At 40.4% G+C, this 23,624-nt stretch overlaps 2 protein-coding genes across 2 annotated transcripts; both read left to right on the top strand.

Moving 5' to 3' along the window:
* Window positions 1–561: 561 nt before the first annotated feature.
* On the top strand, window positions 562–4,442 carry LOC308304001 (myosin regulatory light chain 2B, cardiac muscle isoform-like; the record flags this gene model as incomplete). The annotated part of the gene is made up of 6 exons (XM_080748554.1): window positions 562–654; window positions 845–920; window positions 1,742–1,846; window positions 2,732–2,810; window positions 3,331–3,379; window positions 4,338–4,442. The coding sequence occupies exons 1-6, from the start codon at window positions 619–621 to the stop codon at window positions 4,440–4,442; spliced, it is 450 nt and encodes a 149-aa protein (XP_080604680.1). The 5' UTR covers window positions 562–618.
* A 5,050-nt stretch (window positions 4,443–9,492) lies between these two features.
* On the top strand, window positions 9,493–23,553 carry LOC308304447 (uncharacterized protein). The gene is made up of 12 exons (XM_080749046.1): window positions 9,493–9,502; window positions 13,218–13,330; window positions 14,513–14,555; window positions 14,971–15,014; window positions 15,186–15,231; window positions 16,618–16,655; window positions 17,583–17,627; window positions 19,108–19,138; window positions 19,716–19,783; window positions 21,493–21,552; window positions 21,647–21,706; window positions 23,157–23,553. Exons 2-12 carry the CDS (start codon window positions 13,228–13,230, stop codon window positions 23,219–23,221), a joined length of 603 nt encoding a protein of 200 aa, XP_080605172.1. The 5' UTR covers window positions 9,493–9,502; window positions 13,218–13,227; the 3' UTR covers window positions 23,222–23,553.
* The last annotated feature ends 71 nt before the right edge of the window (window positions 23,554–23,624 follow it).

Here is a 23,624-nt window from a genome sequence, read left to right as displayed (position 1 = left end):
GAGAAGACGACAACCACATCATGGCCTCCCCTAAGTAACCAATCATCGAGGACGATGTTACACGAAAGAAGAAGATCGATGACAAAAATAGAACATCTACAAGCTCACAATGCGTCGCAGCGTTGATATTTTCAGATAAGATATTTGGGGTAGAGGGGTTTTTGAGCTGTGATAGTAGTGTCCGACCGTATGAGTGTAGTGTATGTAGAGTGTCCGTATGAGCACGGAACTCCATGTATGGAGATAACTAACGTCATGGACAGAACAGCCCATACAAGGAGATATGCATGTGTGTTGTGTTTGATACCATGCAAAGTGAGCACCTCTCACTTCGCACAGGTGCAATCTTTAAGGACTGTGTGGTTCAGTCCGTAGTTGAAATATCATTCACATAACTCTCTGTACATCCTGTAGGCCTTCTAACAGCAGCATGTGCATAAAGCTCTATTCTGACATACAGAAGTAACAGAACAGTTCCCTTTCAATCCTGGTGCAGGTCAAACAGCACTGATTGTTTATTCACAGACATTAAAATAATCAAACGTGTCCATCCTCTCTCCTCAGGCACCAAAGAAGGCCAAGAAGAAGACCGCAGAGGCCAGCTCCAATGTGTTCACCATGTTCGAGAAGGAACAGATCCAGGAGTTCAAGGAGGTGCGTTAAGAGTGATGTATACTTTATTTTATGAATAGACAAATTTCTCAGAGCGGCAATAACTGGCATAACTGCGGTGTCAAGCGGCAACACCGCAGCTACACACTGTTATTTTGAAGCGCTTTTGAGATTTCTGTTGATCGCTGTTGTCGACATTTGGTGTGGCTGAAACTCTCTCTCTCTCTCCCAGGCGTTTACGATCATGGACCAGAACAGAGACGGCTTCATCGACAAAGGCGACCTGAGGGACACATATGCAGCCCTGGGTGAGCTACCACTTTAAGGCCAGAGGACAGATTATTACAGTACTCACCAGACAAGAGGCCTCCTCATACAGTAGCCATGTAGGCACACAGACATAGATGCCATAAACGTACAGTACATTGAGATTCTTCATATTACTTTAAGAAACGTGAAGCAGAAAGAGACATAGATAGTGTTCAAGGCAGTGTATTAATCTCACATGCACAACAAAAGCTGTAGCCTTTTTGCAGGCGGTTGGATTTTGTACTGTTGGAGACGGAGTTCTTTCTTGTGTGTGTGTAGTTGGCTGGTTGTTCTTTACGGTGTATCAAAGTTAAATCACAAATGCTTCACAAAACAGAGTTGTTGCAAAGCTAGTCTTTGCCTGGTAATGGAAAAGTATTTACTTTATTATTAATGATTCGGCACAATGTATTGTAATCCATAATTCATATAACATTTGGGAACAGACACAATAGACAGTTCATCTCAAATATATATACAGTACATATGGACTCAAGAATCCACAGGAGTGGAAAAAGCAGCACACCAAAATGAAGATGCAAGACAGGCTGTTCCATTTTATTCTGTATGCTATATATACAGTATATACTGTACATATGGCATCAGTGATTCTCTCTTGATGGTGTGCTGTCTAAACCAGCGTTTTGGACAACATTGTTCATTTTTTAAATCTTTTGTCATATTAAGCTATTCTGCGGCACCTCTGAACCTGCGTCACGGCACCCGCTTTGAGAAACCCTGGTCTAAAGGTTGTTAATGTGTTCTGTGTTTGTGTCCAGGCCGTCTAAAGGTTGTTAATGTGTTCTGTGTTTGTGTCCAGGCCGTCTAAACGTTGGCCAGGATGAGCTGGATGAGATGATGAAGGAGGCTCCCGGTCCAATCAACTTCACCATCTTCCTGGCCATGTTTGGTGAGAAGCTGAAAGGTCAGTTGGATCCGGGCTCTGCATGCATGGGGACACATCAGGGGACATACTGCATGGGGACATATCAGGGGACATACTGCATGGGGACATATCAGGGGACATAGTGCATGGGGACATATCAGGGGACATACTGCATGGGGACATATCAGGGGACATAGTGCATGGGGACATATCAGGGGACATACTGCATGGGGACATATCAGGGGACATAGTGCATGGGGACATATCAGGGGACATACTGCATGGGGACATATCAGGGGACATACTGCATGGGGACATATCAGGGGACATACTGCATGGGGACATATCAGGGGACATGCTGCAAGGGGACATATCAGGGGACATACTGCATGGGGACATATCAGGGGACATAGTGCATGGGGACATATCAGGGGACATACTGTATCAGGGCAAGCATATGAAAGAGCTGCCAACTAGGAATATTGAGCATCTATTTCTGTCTGTCTGTCTGTCTGTCTGTCTGTCTGTCTGTCTGTCTGTCTGTCTGTCTGTCTGTCTGTCTGTCTGTCTGTCTGTCTGTCATCTAGCCATCTGTTTCATGTCCCTGTATTTCTTACGTAAAAACAACAAGATATTTATTTATTCATTCATTCATTTATTTATTAGAAATAGGCCTACGGTGATGTAGGTACAGTAGCATGGTGGTTTCTTAAAGGGTCTGCACACCTTAAAACTGATCTTTGTATTTATGTATTTAACCCCTAGTGTGAACAATGTTTGGTCCATTTAGGGGGGGGACATACAGTATTCTGTTACTTTTGGCCTGGTGTGTATAGTATTCTGACAGTAAAAGTCCCATATTAGTTTTGGCCTGGTGTGTACAGTTATTACAGTTTAATGACAATGCCACTGCTCTCACTGCAGGTACCGACCCCGAGGACACCATCCTCGCCGCGTTTAAGATCTTTGACCCAGAAGGGACGGGCATCCTTCGAGGAGATGAGTAAGGACACTTTGTCAATTTTACATTTAACGTGCATTATTTTTACAGCAGTGGTTTTAGCTCGAGACCCAAAAAAGAAATTACGTTTTTCCCCGGGACCCAAACTAGTGAAAATAGCAGATCTACAAGCTCACAACGCGTCACTTCCGCCACGCTGTGAGCTTGTAGATATGCTATTTTCACTATACTTCTTCAACCGTCTATGGAAATTATTACATTTTCCTATTTTATTTATATGGAACACCAATAATGAATGTCTGGAAGGTTAAGAATTATCAAATATTTGGTCACATAAATGTTTTGACAAATGACGTTCTTATTTTAATATAGTGGCCAAAGCAAAGAGTCACCTACATAGGGTAACAGGTCAGGTGGGGACCTCGAGGTATCTGGACACCTCGGACATCTGGACTCCAGATGTCCGAGGTGCCCACCTGACCTGTATTCAAGGATAGATGTCCATCCAATAACGTTGAACAAATAGTGAATGATACCTTTTGTTTCCTCTTCTTTTTTTAAGCATCAAATACAATCTCATGTCTCAGGCGGACAAGTTCACAGAGGATGAGGTAATGCACTGTCCTACAGCTTTGGTGGATTTAGAAGCAGTCTCTAGTCAATAGGCTATCTGCACAGAAGCCATGTTGGAAATACATTTTCATATTTCCTTCACTTCAATGATTCCAATGAAGTGAAAGAATGATATTACCAATACCAATACCAACACATAAAGAGATAGCCCTAAATGACCATATCAGGTCTGTGAGAGGGTACAAATGGAACCAAATGGGCCCCATTTGGTTCCATTTGTACCCTCAGAGTTAAGGGGGTCCTGGCAAATTAAAACATTTGAGACCCACAGTAGTACTAGTTGGATTCCTAATATGCCATAGTGTCTCAGTAAATAAGTGTCATACATATTCTGAGAAAACGTGGAGACTTGACCTAATCAAGCCATCCAGGATGCTTGGTGAATCATGACCATAAAACATTTGATTCTGTGAAAATAAACAAACAAATAACATGATATACTACATTTAATAAATACCCTTTGTCTGGGGACTTAAGTGATTCTACGCTTAAAATAATCAATATGTTTGATATCTCTATGAGGATAATTAATGGCAGATGTTTTTGTGGCACCCGAAAACCACACCCACTGCTATGCCCTATATGTCAGTGAGTGCTGTGTCGTCTCTGTGAGGTTTAATTTAGGCCTGAAAAATACCTCTTCTTCTAAATCCTAATGGTTTTCTGAAAAACCTATGTTTCTATGATCAGTGGTGCTTAAGCTTTTTAATGTCAAGGACCCCTAGAAGGACCCCCCCCCCCCCCCCCCCCCCCCCATATATTTAAAGATTTGAACAAAAATAGCAGATCTACAAGAGTGCCGCGCTGCGAGCTTGTATCTGCTATTTTTTTTAATAGTTAAAGCATAACATAATGGTTGAAGTGGTTAAAATCTAACACAGATATGCAGATTTCCCGGCAGCTTTCTCGGTCTAAACTCCCTTCCTCCTGCTCCAGGTCAACCAGATGTTTCAGAACTTCCCCCTGGACGTTGCTGGCAACCTGGACTACAAGAACCTGTGCTACGTCATCACCCACGGAGAGGACAAAGAGGCAGAGTAATGAGATGGGACATGATGATGACACACTGTACACCACCAGACTCATAATAAATGTTTGATAAGAATCCAGTGTGTGTTAGTGTGTTCTGTATTAACTGTTCTTATGTGATGTACTGTTTCACCTTTTTAATACCTCTAGAGGCAGAAATTGTTTAAAATATGATTATTTTGGGGGTTGCGGCCTGCTTCTCAAAGTGGGGTCCCCCAGGCAAAATGAGTTAATATAGATAGATAGATAGATAGATAGAAAGATAGACAGACACAATATATTTCCCCGGCTATGTGTTTGTTGTTCTCTTAATTACATTGCTCACAAATCCACATGTTCAATATTATGTTCAACATGTTATTGTGGGAAAAGATATTATGTTTTCTTCTATTAAACTTTTCTAAATGTTTCAACATTTATTTATTTATTTCAGAACTACAAGCTCACAATGTGTCACTATTTGACGTTGTGAGTTTTTAGATTATGCTAAATATTTTCATGCCAAAAGTATCCTAATAGCTATAGAGCCTATGTACATTTGGATGTTTTCAGTCTATCAGCAGGGGGTGCACATGTACAGTATGCAACCCGTTGAAAACGACCATTTGACCTAATTTGACATGAACATGAAGGTTCACTTGGCCTGTGAGAGTTTCACTTTTACTTTGCTCTACCGCATGCAGTCCGCTAACATACTGTACAAGGTCTGACTAGAATACTACACTGAAAAGACCCTTATAGGAGATGCCAAAAGGGTCCAAAATGCCAGTGATTCTCAACGAACCGACATTTTCGGGCCGGGTAGGGCCTAAAATATGTGCTAATTAGTCAGGCCAGGCCAGGCCTCGGGCTCAGTGACCTTTTGTATTATTTTATTACTTTTACTCTGTGATAGAGTTCTCAAATTCTTCCTGAACATGACGCTACCCGACCTGACCCAACGTTTTCAGGCCAGGTAGAGCCTAAAATGTATGCTAATTAGTCGGCCCAGATTTTCTGGCCCGTTGAGAACTCTAGTTGAAATGTGGATATCCAAGGTTTCTGACAGCAACGATATGCCTTTCTCAACAGGAACCTCTTGTAACATGTAGTGGTGTGTTGCCTATATGTGAAACATTCATGGCCTGTTGCCTTATGTTCCTTCAAAGGGAAGGAACTTGTTTTTGCTTTAGGTAAGAACTGCAGCATGTGGTTTTAAGTGCCGTTCTTTATTTTTCCTGCAGTTGTATAGTGTCCAATTTTGCAGGTTAATCACTGCATTGCATTATCGTTTATAGATTATAATATTTATAGTATAGATACACAGTAAAATATTGAGCCTTCATTTAACTGAGAGTGTACACAGTAGGCTACAAATGGAAATGTATAATATAGTATAGTACAATGTGGTTTCTCAAAGTGGGTACCGTGACGCAAGTCCAGGGGTGCCGCAGAATAATATGATAATATTTGGAATGTATCAATAGGCTATCACTTCAGTTTAACCACAAGCTACACCAAATGTGACACGTTGAAAGCTTGTCGATTTGTTATGTTCAGTGAACGCCCCCGCAGAATATGGATGCTGGCTCACGTGGTTATGGCTCACGTGGTTATGATATACTGTATCTTAGGACTATCTTAGGAGGGAAAGATTGACCTATTTACATTCTGATGTAAGTTGTTATAATTCAGGGGCACTGTGGATGAAAAGGTTATTTATAGGGGTGCTCTGAGCCAAAAAGATTTGAGAACCACTGGTACAGTACACAGCAGGGGTTCCCAAACCTTTTAGCTCGGGACCCAAAAGCAAAATAACTATAACTAGTGAAAACAGCAGATACAAGCTTGTAGATCTGCTATTTTCAGTACTTCTTAAACATTGTTGTCTAATTTATATCATTTCATTTTATTTATTAATGAAATTACTTTGAAAAATCATTGTATTTTATTGCGACCGTCAGGGAGCAGTTTACTATGAAAACCTCCACCGGCCGTCCGTCCGTCGGTCGGTCACACGTCACACGTCACACCTTTGCCCTGCTCATATCTCCGCATCAGTATATAGGGCTTGTTTGTTTATTGTATGACATCACGCCACATCATCAGCTGTGGACTCTGTGATGTCATCGTATCGCATCAGTATATAGGGCTTGTTTGTTTATTGTATGACATCACGCCACATCATCAGCTGTGGACTCTGTGATGTCATCGTATCTCCATATATGGCCATCTCCGTATATGGAGATATAAGTCGTCCATGCCCAAGTATGGGCTGGTGAGGTCAGACTTTGTGTGATGCGTAGGTTATCTCCATATATGGAGATTCAACATTCCAGGCAATGCTCTCTTCCCTGGTGAGAATTGCCCCTTTATATAGGGCTTGTTTGTGTATTGTATGACATCACGCCACATCATCAGCTGTGGACTCTGTGATGTCATCGTATCTCCATATATGGCCATCTCCGTATATGGAGATATAAGTCGTCCATGCCCAAGTATGGGCTGGTGAGGTCAGACTTTGTGTGATGCGTAGGTTATCTCCATATATGGAGATTCAACATTCCAGGTGTAACTATGGCTACCCGTATGACGTGAGAGATGGAGGTTGTGATATTTGTGGAGATAAGCGACCAACGGTCGCTTATCTCCCGATTAGGGAGTCTTACTGGTTTTTATTCATGAAAAGGTTAGCTTTTTGGGGGAATGTTTTTTGGAAATGTTTGAAATAACAATAATTAAAAACAAAATGTAGGAAACCAAAAATTAGGGCACCCATAAAAATGTGTCCGCGACCCACAAATGGGTCCCGACCCACTGTTTGGGAACCAGTGGTATAGACAGTGGTTCAAGGGAAATGCCGCTCTGCCTGGGCGTCTTTAGGTGTCTCTTGCTTTCACATGCCCCTGTTTCCTGCTTCACAGGAACTCAAGGACTCTCAAACAGAGGGCATCTGATCAAAGGACAATACTATCAAACAAGGACATCAATGGGTTTCTGTATCTATACTGTACCACAGTGGTTCTGATTGAACCTTTTGACCTCTGTTGTAAATCCCCTCCTGTCCAGAGGTTTGAACTTGTTTAGGTTTGAACTCGATGAGGCATGAGCTCTGCACAGACACACTTGAACTGAATTTATTAGGAGGAAAGCTAGTTAAAAAAACGATAAAAAAAGGTAAGGAAAGGGATTTATGTAGGGAATGTGAGTCTGAAAAGGTGGGTTTTGAGTGTGGTTTTAAACGTGGTGATGGTGGGGGGGCAGCTCTGATGTAAGGTGGTGGTGAGTTTAACAGTGAGGGGGCGGGGCCACCACGAAGGCCCTGCTGTCACCCCAGGTAATTGGCTTGTTTGCCTTGGGGACGTCCAGGAGGTTGGCTGGCGTTGTCTGACCTGAGGGAGTGGGAGGGAGCATGGCAGTTCAGAGAGGTAGCAGGGGGCCTGGTTGTTGAGAGCCTGGTACTGTATGTAATGGTTAGTATTTTGAAGTCTGTTTTGTGGTTGATTGGTACACACAGCATGGCTTTAAAAGCAGACACATTGCATGATAGAGAAGCATGGTGAGAAGAGTCTGTGTGGTGGTAGTCTCTCGATTACAGACTTCTGCATTGCAAGAGCGACAGAACTTTTCCCTGATGATGGCTAGCCAGATTGGTGTGGTGGTAACCTAATCAGTTTAGAGTTTACTTCCTTTGTACCTCAGTTCCTTTTTATGCATTATTTGACTGATAAAAGTTGTCCATCATGCACTGATTTTTGTCCATCATTATGCATCTGTTCCATCATTTGTACTTATGTGAAGTCCATGTTTGAAAGACTTTGAATCAGTCTGGTCCTAATATTTTACCACTAGACCTATTCCAACATAGCCAGCTATCTAACAACCCACAAATGAATAATATATTTGGCTGTGGAAAGATTTTGTTCCGGGGACCCTCGTATCATATTTGCGTTATAAAATGTTTCAAACATATTCCAGATATCTCTTCAAGATTTTCCTTTTTTTTAAATAGACAATCTACAGATGATATATAGATTGAGAGGGATTAAACTGATTTTGTGATGTTATATTAACAAATGTTGCTCTGGACCCCCTGGAGCCCCATGTCAAGGAGCCTTGGAGGTCCCTGGACCCTACTTTGAGAACCACTGCCCTGCCAGGCTCAGAGAGAAGTGGCACAAAGAGCCACAAAGGGAAACTGAATTATGCCTCAGTCTGTGGTGTTGCAGCAGTGATGTTTATCTTTAAAGAAAGCACCGTCAGCTGGGACAAGATGTAACTCTGATTTTAGTTTTTCTTAAGAAGTAACAATATCACAATGTAGAAATCCTCTAGCCTGGCGTGGCCCGACGTCATACTGCGTTCACTCACTCATTCCTTCCCCAGTAAAAGGAATGAGTGAGTGAACGCAGTATGACGTCGGGCCCCGCCAGGCTAGAAATACTCCCCCAGTAAAGGTCCTGCATTCAAATTGACACTCGAGCAAAAGTTCAAAAGTATTGGCATCAAAATATGCTGCTTGCAGTACCAAACAGTACAGTGAAAGCATTCATTTTTGCGGTGGTCCATGTTATTGTATTGCGCGTGCGTGTGTGTGCATGTGCGAGTGTGCATGTGCCTGTGTGTGTGTGTGTGTGTGTGTGTGTGTGTGCGTGCGTGCGTGCGTGCGTGCGTGCGTGCGTGTGTGTGTGTGTGTGCACGTGTGTGGACAAAAGAACAACAACAATAGCCATTCTACAAGCTCAAACACATGTCACGTGAGCTTATTTTCAAAATGCGTTGCATTATTTTTTCATTAATTCACATTTTCGCCTATACAGGCATTCCCAAAGCAGGGATGCCAGGTTCAAATTGGTTAAACACCTATGGCTAGGAATCAGACTGATGCACCTTGTGAGTCCACTACGCTGCTGCTATAGTGAGGGTCTCTCTCTGAGCCACGGTGAGGCTGCGGATGTGGTGAGGGCTTCAGTTTGAAAGAGGAAGCATGTTAACCTCTTCCGTCTGCAGCAGAAAAGCCTCTGTACCGTCGCTATTGTCTTGGTCACACTCTGAGAATACAGACGGACTGCTGAGAGGGGGCTTCACTGGAGGTAAAAGAAATTAAAAAATGTCATGGTCTTTGTGTGCTTGCTATAATAATTGTTTTCTGTTTTTCTTTCTCTTTTTTTTTTTTTTTTTTGTGGAATTGTACATTTTATAATGATTCTGAACTGTAGGCCTATGTTCCAACTACGGAATGGAAAATTACTCTTGATTTGTGGTTTGAGTTGGGTGAGTCCGCAAACACTGAAGAACATTGAATTAATCCATCTAAAAAGTCATTGATATTTCATGCCATGACAAGGCCTTCGTTAGAGACATTTATTATTATTATTATTATTTTTTTTTTCTTAAAGCAAGAGTTTTGCATATTCTAGTGGTCTGGGTATTCAGTTTATAAAGTAACACTGCTGCTGAAGTCAGATTCTGGACAATACGTTAATGTGATAATATTAAAACCTATAGGCCTTACTTTGTTGTCCAGGTCCCCAGGGCTCTATACTTGGTCTGCTGTTTTTCCTTACATCAAATCTCTAAATATCCACAAGCTCATGTGTTGCGTTGCGACACATTGTGAGTAGAATGGCCAGAATAGGGAAGCTATAGTGTTCATGTGGTTAAAATAGTCTTTAATGGAACTGTCTTGGTTTTTAGGCCTTTGTTAACACTGAGAGTTATTCATAGAGGTTAGTAATTAATCCCCAGATAAATACCAGAACTTGGTGCATTAATGAATAATCATGTGATATACATTCACAGAATCTGTTTTGTGTGTGTGTGTGTGTGTGTGTGTGTGTGTGTGTGTGTGTGTGTGTGTGTGTGTGTGTGTGTGTGTGTGTGTGTGTGTGTGTGTGTGTGTGTGTGTGTGTGTGTGTGTGTGTGTGTGTGTGTGTGTGTGTGTGTGTGTGTGTGTGTGTGTGTGTGTGTGTGTGTGTGTGTGTGTGTGTGTGTGTGTGTGTCCAAATGACCCGGGAGTAATATCTAGCATATTTTGAAAAATAAAACATACTTTCTCTACAATTTAAAGCACGATTTAGGGGGCCAAGGTTCAATAGGTATATGCTTCACTTGAATCATTATGCATTCAATTCAAATACTGTATTAATTCCACTATCGATTAGTGTCGACCATCTTGTGCAGCCAAACACAGGAACTTAAATCTTAAATATAATTATAATATAAGTAAGAAGATAAAAACATTATAAAGAAAAACCTGCAATGTATATGATGGGAATTGGGAACCCCTTTTGGGGTTTTTACCTTTCAAGACAGGAACCCCTTTTGGTGTAGTTGTTGCTATGTACCATATAGCATTTTTTTGTAATCTTTGAATAAATTGTTTTTCAGAAAGTTTAGGTCAGGATTTAGAAGGCATTTTTAGAATCATGCCTCAGGTCTAAATGGGTTAAAAGTTTCAGAGGGTGTGAACGATATTGAATGAAGGTAGTTTAAGTTTAAATGAGTAAAACACATACCGTATCTTCAGTAATATAACATTTTGTTGTTGTTGTTTAAATGGAACAAAAAAACGAACAAATCTAAATTTTCAGGCCATGGTCCCTCACTTTATCATGCATTCCCCTGTCACCAGACTACAGAGAAAATCTCCAAACTGACTCATGGATGATAAACTTACTGTATACCAGTGGTTTTCAGAGTAGACCCCCTGGATCCCCCTCAAGGACAGACCCCCAGAGGTCCTTGGGGGTTCCAGGGAGTCCCCAGAAAAATATGTTAATATATAGCATCAGAAGCAGTTAGTTTGACCAGGTTAACCCTGTACACATCGGCTATTTTCTGAAAATCTTTGGAACGTTTTAGCACCACAAATCTTGTATGGGGGTCCCTGGCACGAAATATGTTCAGATGGCGGTCCGCAGCCAAATGCATTTGCGTATCCTTAACTTATCATACCACATTGGGTAAAGGATTATGAAAATGCAAGTCGAGGTTGCAGCGTACCTGAGAGAGTCATAAACTGTATTCAGTTTGACTCTGCATGTGTTTTGGACAAAATGTGGTTAGCCATGGAGAGCGTTTACAGGAAAAAACAAGACATGGGTACCTGTGTGAGGTTTCTTCACTTACGATTTTAGTCCACGTCAGTGAAAAACACAATGTTACATCATAAACTTGTGCCAGATAAGGGAGCACTTGTTTTTATGTACAGTACAGTATGTATAGTATATTATGCTATTGTCATTTGTTTTGTTTTGTATTGTAATGTATTGTTAACTCGTCAACTGTTAACTGTGAGAGGACCTCAATGGAAAGCCGAAGGACTTTACTCCAACTGCTGTAAACCATGTGGTTTTATTGCTTTTCAAATAGCAATCTAATCTAATGTCTTTGTTTAAAGCAGCACTACAGTATGTAACTTTCCCCTTCCACCCTGGATTTGAGCCCGGTTTCCTGACAGTCCTAAAAAATGTTTACCATTGAACTAATAGAGCCTGCCTGCTTCTTCAGGGGATACATAGAATATTGACCATCAGGTCAGAATTTGTGTCAGATCCTGTGTCTGGGTGAGACATGACCTTTGACTGACACAATCTAAATGTTTCAATAGAAGAGCAGCACCACCCCAATTGTATAAGTTATTTTGTATTAACACATACCATACAGATTGGACAAAATTAAAATGTATTCATAACAAAAGTTACATACACAATAGTGCCGCTTTAAAATACAGTAATAACTGTCATTTTTGCGTGTTTGTTCAGTAATAAGGGCCTCGATCCCCGTCGCTCCAGCTCTTTAGTAAACAGAACATACATGTTCAGGTGAGGATACCAGTTATATGCAATCATGAGGTAGCACTCATACAGGACATACTTGGAAGTGATGAAACAAAAACTAAAAAGGAGAAATATTTTTGAAATATCTGAATTTAGTGTTTAACTGGACCACTATTGGACCATAATTGTGGGGTTCTCCCTTCTGATTGTATAAAATTGTTATATATATATATATATATATATATATATATTATTATTTTTCCTGTTTGTTAAAGACCTGAGAGATTCCCTGTTACTGAACAAACACTCTATATAGCAATGAGTACAACTATCAGAATATAGAGCTTTTTTCTTTTCTTTTTTTTTCTTTTTTTAAAGATTTGTTTTGGGGCTTTTATGCCTTTATTGATATAGGACAGTATTCCGGATGGGGCACATTTATTATAATCAAATTATTGTCTTTGGCATGCAACATAAACAAATAAATATTATTGAACTGAACTCTCCATGGGGTGAGTAATCAATAGGGGGGGAAAAGGAGTATCAATAGGGGGAAAGAAAATGATTTTGAGGGTGAACTACTCTTTTAGCTCAAACTGACACATCTTTCTCCCTGCTTTTGTAATGTAATCTCTCTACTGTAACTTCTGTAATGACTCAATTTCCTCTTTTGTGTTTTAGGTATGACAGTATGACAGCAGTGGTGTAAAGTAACTAAGTACATTTACTCAAGTACTGTACTTAAGTACAATTTTGAGGTATTTTTTACTTTACAGGCTTACATAAGCGTGTAGATCTGACATTTTCAAAATGTTTAATATATACATTTGAAAACTTGAATTGGGACATTCTACATAATGAGTAATTTCTACTTTGGGCACATTTTGATACCAATACTTTTGTACTTTTACTTAACTTTGAAATTGCAGTATTAATTGCAGAGTATTTTGCAGTATTGATTTTACTAAAACGTTAGTAGTCTACTTTTCCCACCCCTGTATGACAGTATGCCTCCTGTGTGTTGCAGATATGACAGTATGACAGGCAGCGACAGTGCCGTGGCCGCTGTCCTGACAGTTGTGTCTGTGCTCTCACTCAGCATGCTCACCTTCCTGTGTCTGCGATGCAAAAAGAAAAGCAGTAAGTTCAACCAAAAGGCCTTTTTTGTTGTTTTTTAAAACTGTTGTTCTCAAAGCTGGGTTCAGGGTCCCCCAGGGATCCTTGAGGGAAATTCCACAGGGGGTCCCCATGCAGAAAAATGAGGGACAGTTTAACGTCACTGTTATTTCAACTCAACTGCATACAAGTTCTTCCAGAATGTTTAAGATCGGTTTCACTCTCTCCACCTGCAGTATGACAGTTGTAGAATTCTATTTCAATCCATGTCCATGTACAAAATACTTTTAAAACAGGGGTACTGCGTATCAATCTTCTTGACATGAAGATGTTTGAGAACCACTGCTGTATAAGTTAGTGCACGATGAATATACCGTAACAACAAAGGCATTTGTGCAGCGCTTATTAAAATGATTTTAAAACAACCAATTTAAATATCAGAAGCAAATCAGATATTGACAAGTCGGAGCACAAAAAGGAGCATTAAAAATGATAAAAACAGCAATAAATGTTCTGCAATGCAACAAGCAAGACTGGCTTCTACTGCTAACGTGTTGTATAAGATGAATGGTCGATTGTGAACATTCTAAAGCAGGTCTGAATTTTAAAAACTCTATATATGATGAGTTGACTGGGGACCACCAGGGGTCAGAATGTCTTCGCTGGAAATAGCAGATCTACAGATCAACACATTGTGAGCTTGCAGATCGCCAATTTTCGTTGAATGTTTGCCCTATTTTGGCCAAATGTCCACCTATTTCGACACGCCCAGAATAGCAATGCTAAGGTCAAAGGTTGTAACATAAAGTTTGTATGAAGTGACCCTAAATGTATGTCTCATTTTTCATTGTCATATATTGGGAGTTTAGTTTATGGAAAGATAACAACACGGTTTACCATTCTTTTTCTTTCTTAATTTAATTATGTTGCATTCCATTAACAACAACATTTGTCTTAAGACTCTTGTCCTCTCATTTTGTTCACGTATGAATGAATATAGATCCCCTTTTTCTTATTTTTTAATACACACAAGAAAAATAAAACAAAAAGAACAGGAAAATCACAAAACAAAACAAACAGACTTTAAATATCATGCCAATATAAATGTTTTTGAAATGAGGTGGGATGTGTTCCACTTCCACATGCTGAATATGTAACATTACTCCTCTCCTCTCCTCTCCTCTCCTCTCCTCTCCTCTCCTACAGAGATCATACATCAAGAAAACTACCTGTATGACCCGCAGACATTGTGAGTATCTGGAAATATGCATTCAGCCTGACCCAGGGGTGTAAAGTAACTAAATGCAAATATGCAGCTTCTGCATTAAGTACACTTTAGACTTGAGGTACTTTAACCTATCAGAGTTCAGTTAACATACCTATCTACTTATTTAAAATTTACTATGTTTTGGTTATGTAGTGTCCAAATCAATAAATAACAAAATGGCTCAGATGTCCCCTACAGGTTATAATGCGAGAAATGTACAGGATATATCTTTTAAACATATTTCCCTGAAATGCTACTTGCTACTTCTGCTTCAATTCCTTCAAACTCATGATCGATAAGAAGGTTTTCAAACATTTATGATATCTACTTATTACCGCAAGTATGTTGTGTTTTTTTAACTGACTTACAAGGCACTACTATAATATTATGTTGACAGCCAACGCGGGGGGAGCAGGTTCGCTGTGATGCGCTCCAAAACAGGTAAACACACTTAAATAATTATGTCATTATTTGGCATAATTATACAGGTTTTATTACATAATTGTACAATTATTACAGATGATACATGTTGCTGTCATCATATTTTTGTTAGGTTTTTTTTGGGCAAATGATTGTTTTATCAGTGGTGAAACGTTTCTTTCTCTGTTCCAGTCACCAGACCTAATCAGATTACAAGACAGCTACCTACAGCCCCAGGGTAAGTGCAGCATGATAATACTACCAAGCTTGTCTATACTGTTCTGTAAATTACTTTCACCCTGTATGGCGTCCCTATTTTGGCCATGTTTTCAACATTTTTCAAAGATGTCGGCCATTTGTTTCCTCGTGTCTCTTATGCCTGCTCCAGGCACGGAACTACATTAGGCGAGGACAGGCACTCGCCTGCCCTCACGTAACGGCTGCCTCCCCTCGGCGAGGCAGCCCCCTCCAGCCATTTAGTCCTGGATTTCTCCAGGATTTGGTGTCAAACTCCTAAAAACTCACCAGGAACACGGGAAATTACATCTACTATGTTCATTTTTTTTCTTGGGGAGAACCCCAGACCCCCTGCTTAGGGGGCGTGGGAAGTGCCTGCAATAATATTGATACAGTGATATTCACTTAAGTGAATATTATCCCCAGGATTATTATTAGTACAACTGGGTCTTACATGGTCATACGACCATCATGTTTCAGGGCTAGGTCTTACTTTGCTTCAGTTATCAAAGCGATTTCTGTACTTTTTGCGTTTTAATGGCTGGAATTGTACCCATCATTTTGCGAGGGGGTTGACTACCTTGCATTTGCATTGCCTTTAAGACTGGCTGCGTCCGTTTGCCCCAAAAAACATGTTTTTTTGCGTTTTAATGGCTGGAATTGTACCCATAATTTTGCGAGGGGGTTGACTACCTCGCATTTGCGTTGCCTTACTCATAAAGACTGGCTGTGTCCGTTTGCCCAAAAAAACATGTTTTTTTGTTTGTTTGTTTTTTCCTTGTCCCTCCTAATGAGCAGCAGCTACAAAAAGCTGTCCTTCCACCACATTCTCTGTCCACAAAACACATTATTTCCATCAGAGACTTCCCTGTTACTTTCTAACCCAAGCATTTGTATTTTCCTTTATATTTCTGCTCATCGGACATACTTTTCTTACATCAACAAGCCTGTTGTATAACACATCAACAGTGTGTCAGCAAATGAGGTGCTCGGTGGTCGGTGGTCAAATCTACAGTGATGCTTCTTTGTCAGGTGTTTAAGCCAGGCAGGGAGGGTGTAATCCTATACTGCTGGGGGGCGGCACCTGTCAGCAGGGAGTGTTGGGTGGGAGGAGTAGGACAAAGGCTCTACAAGTCTTTACGTCCTCCTGGTGGGGGCTCCTCACTGGCAGGTGAGTCAGTAGGATAGGCTACAACAGCAGTGACAACAGCAACCAAATGTGTGTGGGGAGGAGTCAATGGCATTACATTGGGGAGAAACAGGTGTAAAAAAATGCATGTGCACTCAAGAGTCTTTGTTGGAATTTTCTTTTAGATCAGGATTAAGAGACCTTATTTTATTTCCTCATGTCAAACTCTGAATTTAAACAATCCCAACAACTTTGCAGGGAAGCTCCAGTGGAACCTGTGCAGATCTCACCACCAGGTGAGCCAGTTATTCCTAATTTATGCTACTTTATGCTCGAAAAATAGTAGACCATCAAGCTCACGGTTGCGTTGTGATGTGATCTTGTGGATCAGCTATTTTTGGCAAGCGGCACCATCGTACAACAAGAATACAAGGATAAACAAGCAGATGAGTTCCGGCGAAGCCGGTCGATTTGACATATATGGCCCAAGTGCATGCCACCAAAACTGTGGGAGAATAGCGCAGTAAAATAAAGTTTATCCGGAAATAAAGAAACAATAAAGAAACAAAGTCTGACAATTGCATAATCTGGTTGTCCAGTTAGGGCAATCATAGTCACATTAGCTAGAAAGATACAATTCTGGGAAATTGCAAGTGTGGTTGCCTTGATGCAAGTCAGACTTGCAAATGAATTCTGCCCTTGTCCCTTGTATGCTCGCCCATATCCCTAATGTCATCAATATTAAGCCCATATCTTGGAATGCCCATATATAGACATACAGTAGGCTATACCGTGTCAGTCTTATGTGTCACAAATATTTAATATATTAAACTATATAACCTTAAATGCAAGCAGACAAGCCCAGATGAAGCCACTCGATTTGACATATGACCCTGTGGGAGGAGTAGCGTGGCAAAATACAGTTTATCGGGAAAGATCGGAGAAAGTCGGACTATAGTGTGCCCCTGTTAGGGCAACCACACTAATAAGGCTTTAGTTTGCCATACATGTTCAGTTGCACATAAAACATGTCTCTCAGCTCATCGTGACAGCCCAGTCAACTAAGATAACAACATGTTTTGATGTAAATCCTCTTCATATCAATTACAGGAATTACGATAATTACAAATAATTTATGTAAATCATCATCATGTTGATTACGGTCATAACTATGTATTTACAGTACATGTAATTGAAGTAAATCATCTTTATGTTGATTACAGTCACAAATAACGAGGTGCAGCCTAATTATGTGAATGTCTCACGTGGTAAGTACCAAGTATGACTGAGAACATTATTCAACTCTACTAGCCCTTACCCGTTCAAAGATATGAGCTCTGAAATGATGTGCAGTGTGTGGGTTATGGGGTGCACTGTGCACACAGTATATGAGGGATGGAAAGTAACTTTAACTGGCGCTTACATGATAATATGTAGGAGCATCAATGTAAGAAATACCCGTTTCGTTTAATGGCTATAGAGATACTGTGTACCGATCTGCATGATTTTTGGACAACATCTGTAACAGGGCCATGACACTCCCCCCCACCCCCACCCCCCCGCCTGCGCGCACACACACACACACACACACACACACACACACACACACACACACACACACACACACACACACACACACACACACACACACACACACACAGAGCTGGTTAAACATGTTGCCTCATGCTAGATGCAGAATAGCAGGGCCGTTTTTAGCTATAGGCGGTATAGGCGGTCGCCTAGAGCGCCGATCTCAAGGGGGCGCCTACCGAAATGGAGTGGTTTTTTTTTATATATTATAAAAAAGAAAAAGAAAAAAACATTTCGGCGCCCCCTCTATTGGTATTATCTCACCAATACGACCCAGTTGCTTACTATGTGTGTCAATTTTTTTTTATCCATCATAAAAACTTGAGCGTCAGAGGCAGAGATCTCAGTGTCTGCACTCTGCAGCCTGCTGCCTGCCTGTGCACTCACTCGAGTCGGCTCGGCCGTAACAGGGCGAGGTGAATGAGATTGGTACTACCCCCGCCCCCGCACTCTTCATCAAAGGGGGCGCCGCACAGCACAGGGCTGGGAGCTTGAAGTGAAGCGTCACTGTTTTGTAAATTTACTAATAATTAGGCCTACCAGTGCCCTGGAATCGCAACGGATTTATCTTGTTGTTCATTAGTATGTGAATTGCCTGCCCTGAAGCATCGACGGTTGGGTAAGTGATCTTGTTTCCAGCAGGCTGGCTGGCTTGACATTTTTGCATCATGTTGTTGAACAGTTAATGATCCACCCAACCTGACCCAAAACGGGCAAAAATCACGCCAAAACCCGAGAAAATGTAATATTATTGAACAGTCATCCAAACCGGCCCAAAACCGACTAAATTCACGGCAAAACCCGCAACAATCGCGCGCCTAGAGCGCCGATTAGACGCGCTACGGCCCTGCAGAATAGATAAGCCTCATGCCAGATGCAGAATAGATAGTAGATACACCATAAAATGCTAATATACAGCATACGATTTGTGAAAGTGACAAACGGGCTTCACAGTTATGTTAGGTGTGTTCATATGCTAATGGTGATGCGATTTCAGATCAATTGCTCCAGCCACTGAGGAGAAACGCTGTTTCAGACAGACACTCAGACAGACAGACAGACATTTGGAAAATTATATGTTTGATGGTTATTATGGTATACACATGTTAGTACCAACAGTCTAAAATTATTTGTTGTCTGATTTCTTTATCATTGTAGCTCCGAGAGCAAGTATGGAAGCGATGTATGTGTAAGTATAACACATCTTGTGTCATTTAATTTGTATACTGAAAGGCCTTGAATCGTGAATCGGCGTGTTCTCGTTCAACATACAGCGCAGCATCACAACAGTCTAATCCTAATGTTAATATTCCTCTAATTCTACCTTCAAACAACCCACATCTGCACACCACCAATCAGAGGGCCCCAAAGCACAATATCTTGCTTAGGGCCCATGTGAAGTGGTTCTACATGTGAAGCTTATCACGACGGAGGACATTTTCACCGTGAATTAATATCTCTGCGATATGATTGTCCCGCCGAGTCAACATCTGGTTGCGTCAAACAGGCGCCACGTGGTAAAATCCTGTCCCGACTTTGGGGCATGTCATAGGCATGGACTTTCAAAAGATTCACAATTCTTCCAAAACATTTTGTGAAACAGAGAAAATAACAGATCTAAGAAGTCAATACCGCTTAGTATAAAATATGGTTTAAGTGGTTAATTTTTATTTTATTTGTTTCAATCCTAATTGACACCAGGCATACAGTCTGATATTCAAAACAAAAATCATAATGTTTGGAATATGTCTCTGTTGTTTTTGCAGAAATCCACTTGCGGAAGATGTGTATCAAAATGTTGATGTGATTACAGAAACAGCGAACTCACAAAACGGTAGGTCTTTATTATCATCTTAAAACATATAACAAATAACAATAATAACACAGATAAGCACAAAGAAAGTCTATTGGTATGATGAGTTGGAATGCATATTATTTACAGTACAGTATTTTTGCTATTCATCATTCAATAACATCTAGGTTCTACGGTTTCAATGGTTATATAGAGAAGTTAAAGGCCAACTTCCGCGGTGGACAACAGGATTCATTTCTCCCTTGTGCACTTTTCAGAATTTGATATTCACAGACACAGTACTTAATAGGGATGGAGCTCAAAATAATTGGGCCCGCTACAAACTCAATAACAAAATGTATTGAGTATCCGGTATCAATAAGCTTTGGGCTTATCAAGCTTATCGAGCATAGAGGCCCATGACGTAATGTTTAAACAATCAAGACAAGAGGCAATCAAGAAATTATTACAGAACTATTAATAATATAAAGCCATTTAACACTTATTGCACACACAATGATTGTTTTAATGATATATAATGATAAGATTTGTTGCTTTTGTCAATTGTCATCTTCATAGATGGTGGTCAGCCACAAACTCACAGTCACAACTGGCCAATAAAAAAAGATACCAGTTGTTCAGAATTTGTCGTTTCACATCTTTCCACAAAATATTAGAAAAGGCTCAATAGTGGGCGCGATAAAAGCAGGATTGATAAGGTGCTCATTATCAATAAAAACTGAGCTCCATCCCTACTATACCTGGGTATATCACAGTCATAGGATGGGAGATCTCTGGCCTTAGCTGAGTGTTTAGTGAGCCCACCTGGGAAGCCAGTATTCCTGGTTGTGCAGGTTTTTATTTCAGGCCAGGCATCAATGTGTAGTTGTGTGTCCCTGAGCAAGACTCTTAAGCCCTAATTGTTCCCTGAGCGCCGTAGAATTGGGCTGCTCACTGCTCCTAGTAGTTATAGGATGGGTAAATATAGAGGACAAAAACACCCAAATCATCATATTCTAGTTCTAATCTCCTACAATCGTCTGGGGATGTCCAATCAGTTCCACACAGTTTTAGCCCATACATTGAATGTAGATGTCCCCAGACATAGTAGCCTAGCAGGTGTAAATCTCTGATACAGTAAGTTGGCTATGTGAGACAACACTCAGGCTACAGTGGAATATTGGATTGTGTGCATGTGTGTGTATTCTCACGTCTGTGTGTCATATGTGGGTGGGTGGTGATATATGTTGTAGTGTAGAATAATGTGTTATTGTGTGGGTGGGTGGTGATATACAGTATGTTGTAGTGTAAAATAACGTAAATTGAAACTAACGTGAAGAGAAGTGAAGGGGAAATTGAGGGGGAGTGACAAGTCACATAATATCTATTCATTTGAGTTTCAAATACTGTAAATCTCTCAGTGAAAACAAAAGTTACGTTCAACAGCAGGAGACAGACAGACAGACAGACAGACAGACAGACAGACAGACAGACAGACAGACAGACAGACAGACAGACAGACAGACAGACATTTTATTGATTGGGTAGGGAGTAGGGACACAGACAGACATCCTTTCATTTGTGTTTCAAATAAATCTCTCAGTGAAAACAAGTCAGGTTCGACAGACAGACAGACAGACAGACAGACAGTAGTGCCATGACAAATGACAGGACCACATTCTGTAGTTTTATTTTTGTTTGTTTTAAATAATTTAGCTCTTCTCTGTGCTTTTTTGTCTTTGTTCTTTTAGAAGAAGATAATAATCAGTATGATTATGAGAACATTTTCCCATCTTCACCAGTCAGTGAAGGCAAGTCTATTTCTGGATGTATTTATTTTAGATTCTACAATTTTTCGTATAAATAAATGATTGATTGTGCGTTGTGTGTTGTGCCATCAAACAGATGGTGACGACTACGAGAACACAGACTTCTTGGAGCAAGTGGCAAAACAGCAGAAAGAGGGTAAGTGTCATGCATGCATACTGTAGATAAAACATTGAACTCTGGGGGAGAACATAAGGCACAAAGCTTCAGATCTACTTGGTCATTATGGTGCAAAGTATAGTGCACTACACACACAGAACGGATTCTAAACAGATTCAACAGATCTGTTGGTGTCTGGTGTCTTCAATGATACACTTTGAAATCAGACCGTTTAATCATTATAGACTGGAGCAGACAATGATAGACTGTTCATGCTTGCCTTGAACTCTGTGTGTGGGTTTACTGCAATGTTTTTTTTATTTTTTTTTATTAAATCTTTATGCAAATATCATGACATACAAGACAATACAAAACAGACAATACAGTACAGTACAACACAAATACAAACACAAACGACAAGTTATCAATACATCAATACAAAACAAATCATAGCCAGGGGGAATTACTAAACGAAAATATTAAACAGTGAACACAAAAGAGTCGTTTTTTCAGCCTTCTTACTGCAATGTGCGTGCGTGCGTGCGTGTGTGTGTGTGTGACACACACACAAACACACTGGGGGTGGGTTGAAAAGTGAGTGAGAACATTAATGTGAAAGCACAAACATGTAGGGTCTTCACAAGCTGTCGTCCTTTGAACTTGTGTTGCCGTAAAACCACAACTAAAAGGTGCTTGTTGGCGCATCTGCTTTTGAAAACGGAAGTGACTGCATGCACCCTCATAGGCCAGAGCAACACAACAATAAGTCTCAAATTCTAATGGGCAGCTTGCCCTGAACAAGAGTGCCTTCCACCTTGGCCATGGGCCAAAATTTTGCACATGAACAAATTGGCAGATATCCACGACATTTGCTGTGCACACACCCATGGTCCTCATGATGACCTACTTCTGCTACTACTGGTACTATTCCCTCAGGATCAAACTTATTTTGTTTTGCCTGCCTATCAGCCCAAACAATTGGTTGGGACCCATCTTTGGGTTGTGGACCAATTTGTATCGTGATATATCCTTTTTTTTTCTTTTTTTTTTCATTTCCTACATAAAACGTTTGAACAAAAAAAAAACAGAATAAATTAAAATATTAAGAATTAGTGAAAATAGGCAGCACATCTACAAGCTCACAATGCAGTGCAAAAAGATGAATTGTGAGCTTACTTCGTAGATCTGCTATTTTCACTAGTTTGGGTCACTATAGCAAACATTTGGTCATTTGCCAAGGTGTTGGGCTCTCAACTGGTGTCCCTGTTTTGGGCATTAGCAATGTTTAACTTCTCCCCCAAAACAATTTGCTTGGACTTTGACTTTGTAGTGTAGCAATATTTGACCAGGGGTATCTAATAAGTGCTTTGACTCAAGTACTTCGGTTGAGTACTTTGTCCAACACTTGATATTGGTGAGAGAGTTTAGGGGAGTGGGAGAGAGACACACATCTTAATTAAAAAATCTGCACTTTTTTTTCTCTTCCCAGAGGAAGATTATCCAGATTATGAGAATGCAGAGACACAGCCAGATATGGACACACACAATACCTGAGGACACACATGGGAGTTCACTGTTCTTTCACAACGCAGATTAAATATTCGGTTGCTCTATTTGAAACTGAAAGTTTATGTATTTTTTTCTGCACTTTCCGTGTGCCCTTTTCTACGTGTGGAACTGGCTACATATAGGTCTACCGGTATACAGGTTTCGACAGTGTTTTGCTGTAACAGGAGCAAGTGAAAGACAATGTACATTCTAGAGGTCTTTTTTGTTACCTGTGATGTGGTGATTCTGCCATCTATTGGTAGAGAAATAAATTACTGCAGATGTTGAACAATGTCATTTTTTTTAAGAAAAAAGGGGTTGTATGGCGAGAAATATAATGTTATTGTTCTGTTTGTATATTTTTAAAGTGTTTTTTTTTTAATTATTATTATCAGAGTAGATGAGCAGT

Source organism: Nannobrachium achirus (assembly GCF_963921795.1).
Source record: "Nannobrachium achirus genome assembly, chromosome: 19".
In the NCBI taxonomy this organism is placed as follows: Eukaryota; Metazoa; Chordata; class Actinopteri; order Myctophiformes; family Myctophidae; genus Nannobrachium; species Nannobrachium achirus.
This window is presented reverse-complemented; position numbering and strand designations above follow the sequence as displayed.